General features: G+C 42.5%; 1 protein-coding gene across 4 annotated transcripts; it reads right to left on the bottom strand.

The window, feature by feature from the left end:
• Window positions 1-334: 334 nt before the first annotated feature.
• LOC138759528 (chromobox protein homolog 8-like) lies at window positions 335-4,626 on the bottom strand. 4 transcript variants are annotated; one of them, XM_069930098.1, is made up of 5 exons: window positions 4,533-4,626; window positions 4,387-4,430; window positions 4,229-4,294; window positions 4,043-4,109; window positions 335-3,958 (listed from the first exon to the last, which is right to left on the bottom strand). In XM_069930098.1, the coding sequence occupies exons 1-5, from the start codon at window positions 4,599-4,601 to the stop codon at window positions 3,182-3,184; spliced, it is 1,023 nt and encodes a 340-aa protein (XP_069786199.1). In that variant the 5' UTR covers window positions 4,602-4,626; the 3' UTR covers window positions 335-3,181. The 4 variants fall into 4 exon arrangements, with proteins under 4 accessions (XP_069786199.1, XP_069786200.1, XP_069786201.1 ...); XM_069930099.1 differs by lacking the exon at window positions 4,229-4,294; XM_069930100.1 differs by having other exon boundaries at window positions 4,043-4,294; window positions 4,529-4,596.
• Between the last annotated feature and the right edge of the window lie 9,767 nt (window positions 4,627-14,393).

The following is a 14,393-nucleotide window of genomic DNA, read 5'->3' as shown; positions in this document are numbered from 1 at the left end:
AGGACCTTTAATAGGTGTGTTACCCAATGTGAGGGACGGAACTAGATCCCACCCCCTCAACTTCGGCAACTTTTAATGTCCCCACCCACAAAAACTCACAGGTCTCTGGAACGTGACGATCATCTTTATAAACTCCTCAACAGCCCCGTTCTATCACACTGTCGGATGAAAACAATTCTATAAATCACAAATAAACTCTACAGCTGCCCAGGATTTTAGATGATCGCCATGCTTACAGCTAAAGGATTATTTTTGGTCTATCTCGTGTACACATTTATTTCATTTAATTCAACACACTACAGTGTCTGTGGAGTCAGTGCAAATGTTCTCAACGTCTTTAAAACGGTTACTTTAATCTTTCGCAAGGTACATTTGTAATCAAATATCGAAACAATAGTTTTAAGTGCAATGCTTGTTCATTATACAGAATACATAAAATATTCAATAGTTATAATCCCATACATTCTTTGTTGTAATCTAACCAAAATGTTTGACATCTGAATAATATTTACAGAAAATGACATGAATATTGTGGGTGCATAATAACGGGGTTGAGAAATATTTTTAATAGATGGTTACATTCAGAAAGCGCTGAACGTAACTTTTTTTTCTCCCCACTTTGTGGGACAATCTACCAAGTTTCACCAACGCCGTTATGGCGACTTTCATTTTTAAAAGATCTTAATGGACATTGTACAATTTTTCGACATCTGACAATACTGAAAGCCCAATCAGCATGGCCTGCACAAACTAATTTACATTACATTCAGCCACAGGCTCTGCGTCTTCAAGTTTAAGTTTTAAAAATAGTCCAGACAATGAGTACTCATTTCAAACGTAGAGTCATGTTCGACCCGACGCAAGTGCACACTGGAATTTTACATTGCCTCCCTTCCAAAGGCAGGTAGCGACATCCTTTGATAATTCACCAAGGCTATTATAGAAAGAGTATTCATCCCAAACAGCTGAATTTACAAGTTTAATTCCATTCATGTAATTAGGACTTTTCCTTTGGCGAATTTGGGCAAAATAATTTAATTAAGCGTGATTGGCTGCATTCTTAAGGTATACCTGTGGGAAAGTTCATGGGTTTGACACCAATTAATAGTCTTCATGCAAATTCTTAAATCCGCGAAGACCGACCCACTAATGCCCCTTAACGATCTCCATAATCGGGTATTGCCATACTTCTGAAGAATTATTCCGAGTAGCGACTTAATTTAAACCATGTCTTATTTCGTGCGTTTTTCGTTCCCACTTCAAAGTGATCAGAATAGCTTTAAAATTAAGTCACGAAACTCCCGGGCAAAATGAAGATTAAAAGTTTAAACAAAGCTTGCATTTTGACATCGGTCAGCATATTCTTCTTTGGAGTTAGTCCACTCAGTGTTCAGATTTTCGATCAGACTGCTTCAGATCCAATTAAAACTCTCTCTACCCTTCAAAGATTATGGTTGCAGTGGATTAGCTTGCTACAATCAATTAGGAATCGTAGTGCGAAGAGCACAAACTGAGCCAGTTTAAGAGAATCAAATGACAAACTGAAATGGTTCCGGGCACAGTGCAAAACTTCTAAAGAAAAAGTCAGACAAGGACACTTGCTTAACGTCATCTTTTTCTACATTGTTGGAACTGTTATGGTGTTCTGATGGAGAGGTTACAGCCGACATTCCTATGGCTTAATCCCTGTAAACCATCAGTCATGGTGTTAGCATAATAAACCAGAGCTTGAATACATTAAGAAATATTTTGTCTCCAAGGAATTCATTTGACTGTTATTTTCTCTTTGTTTTGACTTCCTGACAAAATAAACTTGTCAACTCACTTCTCAATGGATTACAGGCCAATTGGTCATACCCGCTTTCATCTTGTCAAGTCAGAGATCCCATTCTTGTGATCTACACCACAAAAAAAGGGCTAATGAAATGGTAGTAATTCGGTGCTATGGGAGGGGAGAAGACCTATTGATAACTGTTTATAACTTTACATGCCAAATTCTCCAGATACTTATCAAAGTACCACCATACTTTCTCCCACACAAGGGTACCAATCTTTAAAATTGCTCTGTATAATGCAAACGTCAGACATACACCAAGTGTGTAAAACTAGACTTGACTGGTGATCCAAAGAAATTGCACCCTATGGTAAAAGGAGAGCAATTCGGCCCGTAAAACACTGAAGTTTTAAGATTTGGGTGAAAGTTACAGGAAAATATTTTTTTCTTAATTTTCCAAATATGTGCAATTTTTTTTTTTTAAATCACAAATTCCTGTGGGCCTCAGCCAATATCATCCTGGTCAAATGCTTTCACTAAAAACAAAATTAAAACACAGCATCTCCCCTCTGCAACATCCAACATGACACCTAGCTCAGTGACATTTGATTACATTTTAAAGAAATGAAAAGTGCAATCGGCAGTATTACATTGAATAAATTATATTTGGAGTATTGAGAAAAAAATCTTGGTAATTTGAACCTAGTAATAAAATGGAGTCAGTTGACCCAAGAGCCAAAAACAAATCAACCTATTTCACTGCAGTTAAGTCCAAAACTATTTGTGTTACATTACAACTTCAGCCACAATATTGTTCACATGGGCAACAAAATTCGATCAGATTCACAAAAGAAATGACCCAATTAACAGAAAGTCTTCACCCGTGTTGATTTGATGCCCTGCACCAATGATTGATGAGCACTTGCCAGTCAAATCGCAACATTATCCTGCCCTCCACCCACCCAAATAAGAAACCTCATACAACTTGAGGGGGGGGGGGGGGAAATCAAGCGTCGCCCTCCACCCACCCAAATAAGAAACCTCATACAACTTGAGAAGGGGGGGGGAATCAAGCGTCGCCCTCCACCCACCCAAATAAGAAACCTCATACAACTTGAGAAGGGGGGGGAATCAAGCGTCGCCCTCCACCCACCCAAATAAGAAACCTCATACAACTTGAGGGGGGGGGGGGGGGGGAGAATCAAGCGTCAAACATTGAGTGATTTGACGTTAACCTCTGATGGAAAGTTTGAAACCACTGTAACCTCACTGTTTGGTGTCAAACACTTTTTTTTCTCTCAAAAAGTCAAGCTTTGTCCGCCCAAAGGAAACTATATTACAATCCAGAGCCCACCCCCCGCCAGATATTTTCCCAACAATAACAAGAGAGTCAACATTTGTTTTTCTTTAAACTTTTTCTTTGAAGAACCCTTCATCCGTGCTGCTTTCCTTGATGGTAACAGTCAAGAAGTTCGACGTGACATCTGTCACCACCACTTTCTCCAAATTGTTCAGTGAGGGGCTCCACGATTCTTCTGGCTCGGACAGAAATCGCGTGAGTTGGTGTTTATCCAGCAAGGGCGACTTTGCCACCGACTTGTCACTGCTCACGCAGACACTATTCCTCGACACGGGTAGATGCTTTATTTTAAGCGTGGAGGGAACCGTCCCTGCTTCACCCTTGGAGACGGAACTTTCCACGGCCTGTTTAGTCCGAAGGGTGTGCGTGTCTGCCACGCTGTAGCCCAATGAAGTGCGATTTGCGTGGGTTCTGCCCAGCTTGGCGTCCTGTCTCCCAGTCAAGTGCGTGAGTCCGCTTTCTCCCTTCTCCTCCAGCTCCTCGCTCTCGGAATCCAGCTCCTCGGATTGCCTTCGTTTAAAGTGGGGATAGGTCGGCATCCCCCCTTCGAGTTCACTCCTTTTGTAGTGGTATCTGGGCTCATTTTTCCTGGAGCTCCCTTCTCCTCTCTGCTTGTGCGACGGCGGTCTGGGCACCTCCTCCACCCTGGCATTCCGGTCTCTGGACGCCTCGCCTCTGGCGAGGGGGCCGTGCTGCAAGGTGGCGGCGGGATCTCGCCGGAGCCCTTCTCTGGATCTGGTGGACTCTGGACCCGATCTGCCCGAGTAGGTCACCCTCAGGCTCCTGGTCCCATCAGTGCGGAAGGCGTACGTCTTGGCTTTTGCCTTCAGGACAGAGAAAGCATTGGAATAAAAATTAAGATCCAGCTCGCATACAAAAGCCGAGGCAATAAAGAGGAGTCCATTCACCTTGAGCAGGAACGTTTTAGGTTTGGGTCCACGTTTCTTTGGCCCATACATTTCCCTCTCTCGCTCTCTGTAAGGCAACAGGAAGACTTAAGGTGTTTAGCCCTTCACTCACTGGTGAAATAAATCTTTTGGTTCTAAATGATGTGCCGAGTTAATGGGACAGAGCTTTATATTTAACGTCTTCACCTCTCGTCAAAGGCTGAGATCAGACGGGCGTCCAGGATGTTTTCTTCGGGCTCCCACGTACTGTACCTTAAAAGGCGATTTCAAGACATGAATGACGGTGCATTTCATTGCAACGCGCGGCTCAGCGAAGGTGCCTTCACTGCACGGTTGATACTCACTTGGGGGACCAGCCCTTCCATTTGACCAGGTACTCCACGCGACCCTGGGGGAGGAAAGAGAAACACAAGCCTGTAACACATCGTCGCCCGGGCTTGGAAATGGCAGCGAGCGGAGAGGCCGCCTCCCGCACTGAGGACTCACGCACTTTCCTGATGCGCCGCTTCAGGAGAGACTCGGCGGCGAACACCCTCTCCCCCACGGCAGACAGCTCCATGGTATCCCGCCCCCCACCACCCCTCTCTCCCCTCCCCTCCCCGGAGCACAACAGCGACACAGAAGCAACGCTTCAACCCGCCCCTCCTCCCCGTCTTCAGCTGGCGCCTCACCGCCAGCCCATAATACGCTGACGTCGCGACCGCCACTTCCTAGCAACCGACTCCCCCCCCCCCTCTTCTCCTAGCGACCGAGCAGTTGCCGGGAGAGGGTGGAGCGTCCAGGGATGCTGATTGGCGGGGCTCGCCCGGGGGAGGGGGCGGGGATTGTGGACGGGAAATGACGCGCAGAGGTGGCTGGCCATCTGTATCCATTTTGTCGGTGCGATCGAACTCTGCAGTTTGGCAAATGGACAGGTCACGCCCTTGAACACCACGAGAATCCTTGGACTACTTTGGCGGCTGCAGACACCTTGAAAGCAGAGTTGCCCTAATCCCTCCAACTGTTAACGATGTTACTTGAACAGTTTTTGCAACTCCCTTGTCCCCAAATCAGTTGAATAATGTTGCTTTCCCCCTTGAATGAGTGTCTCCAATGGGTTCCTCTGTATCTGTGTTAACTCCAAATCAGACTGTGTACTCCAGGTGATCCAGGAGTCCGCATCAGGGTTCGTGTTCTCACACCACCGACCAGTCTTTCTATAGCCAACGGTCGATAAAGTTCCTTTACAAATCATGGGCATTGTTCAAACCAGGCAGAGCTCTTGTCAAGATAACGTGGCCAGTGCAACTGATTCGTGACATGGCAATTGGCAGATCGAACCACGCCGAGGAGACGAAGTGCACAGACAGGGTTCTGTTTTAAACGATGCGTGGCTCATACCTTTCTGTTCAGTCATAAAAATGATCAGAATGACAGGAGTTCAATTCAATCCCCCCCAATATGAAATTAGAAAATGTAATAACGGTGGATATGAGTTTTGACTCCATTGTAAAATGACAAATTTGCAATGAAGCTTATTTATTCGAAATGGTCGATTATTACATTGGTTAACCAAGTTCGCATTTTACACTCAACCATTTGCACCAATAAAAGCATGAAAGGTTAGATCTGTGGCTCCGACATTAAATGATGTAAAGTAATATGATGTAAAGCGTTGAGATCGGGAATCCGGTGTTACGAGGTGCAAATAGTCAACTATTTCTACGGACTGAGAGCACCCTTGGAAACGGGGTCGGCTTACTTAAGGAACTTGTCTAAGAGACGAGCAAAATAGCGTCAGTTTTCGCCACAAATCAACTTTCATGTAATAGATGGCGCTAAGTGTGAGGGAAAAGAGCATTTTAACCGCAGAGGCCCGGAGCGCCACAGACGCAGTTTATACAACTGTTATCTCAGGAAAAGACTTGTCAAGTTCAACATTGTTGAGTGACTAAGGTTTCACATAGAAACTGAGAGTTTAACTCAAAGGATTGGAAACATAGTGAGTAAGAACTCAATTTTTTTACAACTTTAAAGGGAAATTATTATACCAAACTATTTGTTACTTGTTCAACCATTATCCCGCCGTGGGCACAAACATATTTAGAGATTTACATCATCTACACATCATTCGATGACAAAGTTATAATTTAACTAGAAATAGATCAAGTCACTCCGGACGTCAAACTAAACGCAGAATCCTGCACATGTGTTACCTGCCGCTGAACAACAGACACATTTTGAGAAATGGGTCAACCTTCAAAGGACACGAGGGAACGCCGCTTTGGAGCCTCGAAAAGAGGAACCTGCGGAGCTTCATCAGTGGGAGAAAAAGAATGGTCAATGTTTTGGGTCGGAACTCTTCATCCAGACAAGGATCTTTTCTATTACACATTGCGGCGACGATCCCGGAGCTGTTAAAGAGCAGCTGCGTCAGAATCAATATAACGTGATCAAATCTAGAATTTCTTTCTCCTCACATCTTAATAAGCGCGTACAGAGTCGTGAATACTGAGATGAGTTGATCGTCCAAGTTGGCGAGGTTTGGTATGAGATCGGAAATCCTGGCAAATTTCTACAGAAGGCTGCATTACGGGGGACACCAGTACCCTGGAATTTAAGTTACGCCCTGCAAAAGATAGGGGACACACCCGGGACATCATAGGCAAAACCCTCCCTACCATCTACGGGGAAACATCAAGGATCCACACCATCCAACACACACTTGGTTCCCGCTGCTGCCATCAGGACTCGCACCACCAGGTGCCATCCACCATCAGACTCCTCGACACCAGACTCGATCAGGGACTCATTTTCCCACTTTATTGACTTTTCTCTCTCTGCATTGCACAGTCAGGTTGTTTACATTTCTTTATTTGTTTACATTTGTACGTTGAGTATTTCTTTCGCACTTCCAATGTGGTCATTCTGCCTCGCCCACAGGAAAATGAATCTCAGAGTTGTATGTGATGGCATGTAGAAACTCTGACAATAAATCTGAAATCTTTCTATCGTGGCCCTGAGAATCTTTGAACTTCAAATTCACGGATAATGTCTGTGGTCAGAGACGCCCTTCTTGAATCCACAGCGAGGACGGGGGAGATGCTGGTAACCTGAAAGCAAGTCTGTTGCAGTCAACAATGGGCTCGGCCGCACCTGCAGAGTTATGGATCCCCCTTCATCAAACGGCATATTTTCATGCTGATAGATAATCGAGCTGAAATGTCATCTGTTTTTCTCCCTCAGCAAAACTTGTCTGCCGAATGTCTCCAGCATGAGCTATTTTTAAAATTCCCTTTGAAGCAACGAGTTACTTTGCACATTGAGTTAATATTTCAGAATTTCTTAACATCACACATAGACATTATTTTCAGGACATGGCTTGGATTTCCTCGGGCTTCTGGAAACAATGAGGTTCAAAGTGGGTTGATTTGGCTGAAATACTCAAGCCCTGATATGAAATACCCCACCCCGGCCGAACTCCAATTCTCAAAACATACTGTAGTCGAGAGTTGGACAATCGGAAAAGTATGCAGAATTACCCCACTTGCGTTCTCAGATGATATGTGAGAACTTTTCGCACATTCTGGCCCAAGAACGCTATCAGTTACAGAACTCAAAACATCACCCTCAAATATATTCCCATTTCTTCGCAAAAGATAGGCATTGCTTGTCAGGTTGCTAACCTGCGCAAAATGTTCATGTAGTGACAGAAAGAGCGTTCAAAATGAAAACCTGGGTACTTTGCCTCTATGCAATCTGGTGTTTTGCTTGGTCAGCATCTCTTGACGGTTTCAACCCCGCTCTTTTTTTCTTGTTTACTGTTCGGTTCTGGAAAGGGTTTAGCAGGCAGTTGAAGATTTTTTTTAAAGTTTTTCGTATTTCATGAGAAAATGACAGAATGAACAGATGTTTGATCAAAAGCTAAAAAAAAAAGCAAACGCGTGAAACCTGCAGTAAAAAGCACAAAAAAAAAACCACACTCTGGAAGTACTCATCAGGCAACTGCAAAGTATTTCCAGCCTTTTCATTACTGCATAAAGTATTAATTTTACAAGGCATTGCTTGTGGTGTGACGGATTAACGCGCCACTGAGTATCCATGAAGGAAATGCATTCACACCTTAGAGAAGAAGCCAAATAAGCACTGGATGAAGACGGTTGAAGCATTTTATTTTCTTAGTTTGGTCAACTGTGGTGAAGATATATTTGTCACTTTGTAAAGAGTATTGCTACTTAAATTGATTTGATGCAACTTTGTCTTATGTCAACTGAAATCCGCTTGAGGATTGATTGAAAATGCACAATTAAAAACAGAAATGTTTAGCCATATATTTTATGTGTAGCAAATTCCAATCCAACCCGCTGTCCATCACAGAGATAAAAGCGAGTGGTTAAATACATTTAAGAAAGAACAGCCACTTTCTCCCAAATGCACTTTTTTCTTCCACAATATATGCGTTGGGTTTTCGTGTTCCGAGCAAACTATGGACAAGGTTGACAAAAGGATATTTCGCAGTTCCTTTTCCTCAGCAACCTGTCTATATGTTCAGTTTTCTCAATAAATTATCAACATGGGATCGGGAAGAAAATGTACTATTAACCTTCACAGAGAGCAGATTCCCTTCTGTATTTCCAGGTAATGTTGACAATCCATGGTGCAGAATCTCTGCTTTAAGGGTAACTGATACTTTTGTGAGTTAAGGCGGGGTGGGTGCAGTTTGAAAACCTCTATTATAGGTGATGACATTGGTTTATCCAGTTGTTATCACACACCACCTTCAGGAATCCCTTACTAACCACAGAGCAGCCATGCATTACTTAAAGTGCTATGTGGGGGGGGGGGGGGGGGGCGGTGGGGGAAGGTTGAGAACTACTGGCTCTATGCTATTGGTCTATCTCAGTCGAACTTCCTCTGGCTTGGTCACGACTTGTAGTCTGCAATGCAGAAATTGGAAGGGGGAAACGAGTGAAAATTATTGATTCGAAATTCCTTTTTGTTCATGGAAAATACATTGTTTTGAAATCTTTGTAAACAAGGTAACGTGTCAAGGTGGTGTCCGGGACAACACTCCAGATTGCAGTGGTTACAGGTCAAATTGACCATTTCTCACCTCTTTCACGCGGTTCGCTTGGCTTTACACAAACTTTGAAACAAATGAAAACGAAATAATTAGAGTAATAGCTCGGTTTAGTCATGTCTATAATGCAAAAGAATTGATAACGGACTCCTCTTGGAACATGAAATCAGTTACACCAGCTTTAGACGCCCGCCTGTGAGAGTGATGAGAGTTCACAGAGGTGTCGGAGGTTCGGTCCTGTAGGTCGCCCGGGCCAAAGCGGAGAGAGTGGTGATAATGACGAATAACCCCCAAAGCAGGAGATGAGAGGGAAGGCAACACAGAGGGCAAGATGCTGGAATCTTGAGCGAAACAAAAACCTGTAGGAAGAACTCAACGGATCAGACAGCATCAGGGGACGAGGGAGAGGGTGGTTGACTTTGGGGTCGGGACTCTTCATCACCCATCCCTTTGCCCCCTGAATTCCTCCAGCAGTTTGTCTTGTTTGCTCACTTACTCATTTGCACTCAAGTAGCAGACCAACCGTGCCTGCACATTGTAATCAGGTAAAAATAATAACACAGAAGGAACAGATAGAAAAGTCGAACCATGTGCTGGGAACACACCAAGGTGTTCGATAAACACACAAAAAAGTTGGCATTCATGTTTGATCGTACACAATTATGACTTTAATTCGATTCTATTTTAATCACATGCCAATATCAGGTGGTTTAACGGCATTTTCGCAACGTTTGACCGAAAAAAAAAGTTTTACAACAGCCACAAGGATTTGTCAACGCAGCCGCTTCCTGCAATAACTCAGTTCGACTGCATTCCGGCTTCATCTTGCCAACCCTTCCCCGAGGACTCCTCTTTATACAAACAAACACATGGCGAATTGATGAATCTGATGTTTTCCCTCCGATGTAACGTCCCGAAACACTCGATCTACCTTAGCGTTCGACCCACTTTTTAATTTTAATAAAGCAACGAGTAACATTGCCCCCATTCCTTATCTAGCCCGAAACGTTGATTATGACTTTTTATGTTTGCTATATAAAGTACACTGCCTGGCATTGTGTTTTCACTTTTAATTTAATATTTATTCGCTCAAAAGCATTCCCAGTACGCATTCCTCTTATTTTGTACATGAATTGTATGATTTTAACTCTATTTTCTCCAGGCAGTACTGAAAAGGTCACAATTTCAAGTGAGAGGACAATTAAATGCAAGAAGCTGCAAACTCAAGTGTTCACTCTTCATTGATTATGTGAAGTGAGTTTCCACACACACAAAAAAAAGCCTTTGTGGTTTTGGCAAGTGTTGCGAGAATTTTTGTCAACCCTACACTCTCCCCGGCTGTCCGCAGTTGCATTGTAGAGAAAAAAAAAAGTCCGATGTGGAAGAGGAAGGGTGGGAGTAGGAAAGAGATGGCAAGTGGCCACGAGATACGCGGTTGGTATGGTACTGTGAAGATCGTTCAACAGGGCCTTTGTCAAAGAGCAAGTGCGTGGAAACCCCCGACAATGAAACGGTTCCTGCCATAGATACGTGGGCAGCTGTTCAGTAAATAGCAGCAGATGCGAAACAAACCAAGAAAATTCCCACCGCCTTCACCATGTCTTTCAGCACAGAACAGAGAACAACTCAGCCGAATGTGTTGTGCGCTTTACAAACGCCTCGTGGTTTGGAGTTTATTTTTGAAATCAATACCATTCATTCATTCATGTCCCTCCCGAGTCCACGCTGAATTATCCATACAAAATACCTTTCTGCAGATAAATAAGGGTACCAGTGATTCTGAGCCAAGTCGTCCAGTCATGGTCAGTGAGCTCCGACAACTTTCGCAACTCAGTCGGTTCATTCGACGTTCACTTTCCAGGAATGTCTTAAAACAACTTTGTCGATTGACAGAAAACTTCTTCACCGACAAACTTCTCGCTTCTCTCCATTCGGCTTTAAAAGTTCGAGTTGCAATTGCGACCTTGCTCTTGAATTAAGTTTTTTTGTGGAGCACTTTGAGGTCGAGTTTAAATATTTTTTTTGGAAAATCAGGTTCTTTCTGTGTGCTCTTTGCCGCAGTCCTTTCAGAACGAGAGGACTACAACTGATTTGGAGTTTTATTGAAAGCCTTCCTTTGACGTTGCTATACCGTTTGATTGGCAACTTGTGCAAAAGGACCCAATTAGCTTCCCCTGCGTTGCTTCAGATCCAAATAACTGTGCAAAACAGATCCTATTCTCTCCTTTTCAATGTTTTGAAAACTTGTCCATTGACATTTTCATCTCCGTCAGTATCAATATCACCTGCAGTTACTTCAAAATCTATCTGCCAAACAACTAAGGAGAAAAGGGCACCTTAGCATTTCTTCAGTGAGAATTGCTTATTTTAGACACATTTGGCATCAACTCAAAGCAGAATAAATTATGATCAATGAAAAATATCTTCTAATAATTCTTTATTAAATTTATAATTCATAAGTGTACTCAAATTAGATAAACAATCCCATAAAGGTTGGTTGTTTAAAATGCATATAAAGTTTAATCTGTCATCAATGTTTGAACATCATTCTAGCCCAAGACCCGTATGACTCAACTTACCTATTTGTAGTAGGTGGGACAAGGAGCAGAAAACATTTGATTCCTAATGGATTTTATTGGGAGTTTGAATATTGATGACATAGCACAGAGTCTTATTCCCAGGGCAGCAAGACAATGGATTCAGGCTATAAATATGATTTGGAATGAGAAAGTAATCCAGTTACTTTGACGTTGCTATACCGTTTGATTGGCAACTTTAGTTCACCTTGTACAAAAGGACCCAATTAGCTTCCCCTGTGTTGGTTCAGTTACAAATAACTTTGCAAAACAGATCCTATTCAATGTATTGAAAACTTGTCCATTGACAGTATCAATATCACCCGCAGTTACTTCAAAATCTATCTGCCAAACAATTAAGGAGAAAAGGGCACCTTAGCATTTCTTCAGTGAGAATTGCCTATTTTAGACACATTTGGCTCTAAAGGTGGTTATTTACGTATTTTTTCCTTAAGATTAAACATAAAGGTGATTGGAAATTACATCAAAAGAACTATCACAGTTTTAAATTTATCTAAAGTCGCTGGTTTATATGACTCAAGGGAGTCATAAAATGGTGAAATGTAATCATGATGTAGATGTCAATACAAATGTTCCTGCCACAAACATCTGTTACCAGTAGAATTATCAACATTCCTAATCAGGTTTCAGTTAATGAACATCTGAGTATGTTGTAGGAATTTCAGATATGGCTTCATGGTGTCATTAATTTATGTATTTTATGATCTGTGAAACAATTCAACACTACTTTTCAATAAAAGTTTGACAGAATGGAAATCGTGTTTCTTCCAAAGGTCACTATCTCCCTCTCCCAAGGCCCAACCATGTCCAGAACAAACAAAATTAATCCAAATTTATTTTTCTTGATGATTGCAATAAGACATCTTTAAATAACCAAATATCAATTTGATGTCATCAATCTTTGCATGAGAAAATAACCAATAATAATGGGAAACATTACGAAGAGATTCCCTGATGTGTTTGAAAATTCACTGCATTTTTATAAAGTCTTTCAGGGGTGTGTAAGGCTCATGCATTTTTCTATTTGTATTACAATGAATGATTATGGAGTCTCTGGAGAATAATATATGGTTCATAGGATGAGATTTGGTTTACCCCTAAAAAAAAACATTTAGTTGTTTAAACTACATGTGATCATTTAGATTAGATGATCATGGAGTACTTTCCATGATTTAGATTCAAGATTAGCCCAGAAAAATAAAATAATATCGCCCTTCTCTGTTATTTTATGGGTGATGATTGGACAGCAGGTGCAACACACAGGGGAGTGGTTCAACATGATGAGCAGAGACAGATTGAAAACCCAATCTGCTCTCATTTTTGTTTTGGATTAACGCTACAGAGTGGTGTTGTAGAGGTCAGAGACTAGAATATTTGCCACTTATTGAATGGAAAATTGTGAATAGTGTGGGGGAATTGTAAAAAAACAGCATTTAAACATATTACTCCCTCTTTTAGGTTCCTATTGAAAGCCATATTTTTAACCTGACAAATTGTGAACTCCAATTGAGTGGATTACAAACATTGTCAGAGCATCTTACAGCTCAGTACATGGCCACTTGGTCTAATACATGTGGACACTTTCAAGAACCAGTCCAGTTAGTTCCATTGCCATGCACTTTCCTTTTCAAAACTCTCTATTGAACTTATTTCTATACATTTTTCAAGCAGTGGACTACAGAAATGGTATTTTTTTTAAAAATCTCACCTCCCTCTCATTTTCTTTGCTAAATATTAAATCTTCTTGATGTCAGCACCACCACTCCTGCTCCTTCCAGATCATTAAAACACAGTGCTGGAGAAACTCAGCTGGTCAATGCACTTTATGTGGCAAAGATAAAGATACATAACCAACGTTTTGGGCTTGAGCCCTTCATCAAGGTATGGAAAAATGTCGGCAGATGCCTGAACAAAATGGTGGAGGGAGGGGCAGGGGAGGACCATGGCCCCAAAGGGGGATAAGGGAGGGGGGCACACCAATAAGCAGGGGCAGGAGGAATGACTGTGAATGGCGAGGAAAGGGGTGGAGAGCTGGAGGAGAGAATATAGAAGTAAAGGGAAGGGAGGGAGAAGAGAGAGTCGACTAGCAGAAACCGGAGAAATCAATGATAATGCCCCAGTTTGCAAGCCTAGAACATTGGTTATGTATTTTTTATCTTTGCTACATAAAGTGCACTGTTTGACCACCTGAGTTTCTCCAACATTGTGTTTTAACTTCAACCATGATGTTTGCAGACTTTTGTGTTTTACAGAACTGAAACAGGAGCTGGAGCTGGATGAACTTTGGATCATTTGAGAAGCAGAGAGGGTGATAGACAGAAGCTATAAGGAGGCAGAGGGGGGTGGAATGACCTATCTGGGCAAGGCAGCAGCCAGGCCAATAGCCCTGTGGTTGGCTCTGAGCCTCAGACCGAGCAAGAATCATAGTTAAGGGAACAGATAGGAGATTCTGTGGCCCCAAGAGACTCCAGGATAGTGTGTAACCTCATGGATGCTCAGGTCCAGGATGTCTCTGAGTGGTGCTGAATATTATTAAAGGGCAGGCAGAACAGCCAGAGGCTGTCGTACATATTGACAACAATGACATAGGCAGGAGTGGGGTAGAAGAGCTGCAAAGTAAGTTTATGGAGTTAGGAATTAGGTTGATAAGCAGGACCTCCAAGGTGGTAATCTCTGGATTACTTGCAGTGCCACA

This window comes from Narcine bancroftii, chromosome 3 (assembly GCF_036971445.1).
Source record: "Narcine bancroftii isolate sNarBan1 chromosome 3, sNarBan1.hap1, whole genome shotgun sequence".
Classification (NCBI taxonomy): Eukaryota; Metazoa; Chordata; class Chondrichthyes; order Torpediniformes; family Narcinidae; genus Narcine; species Narcine bancroftii.
This window is presented reverse-complemented; position numbering and strand designations above follow the sequence as displayed.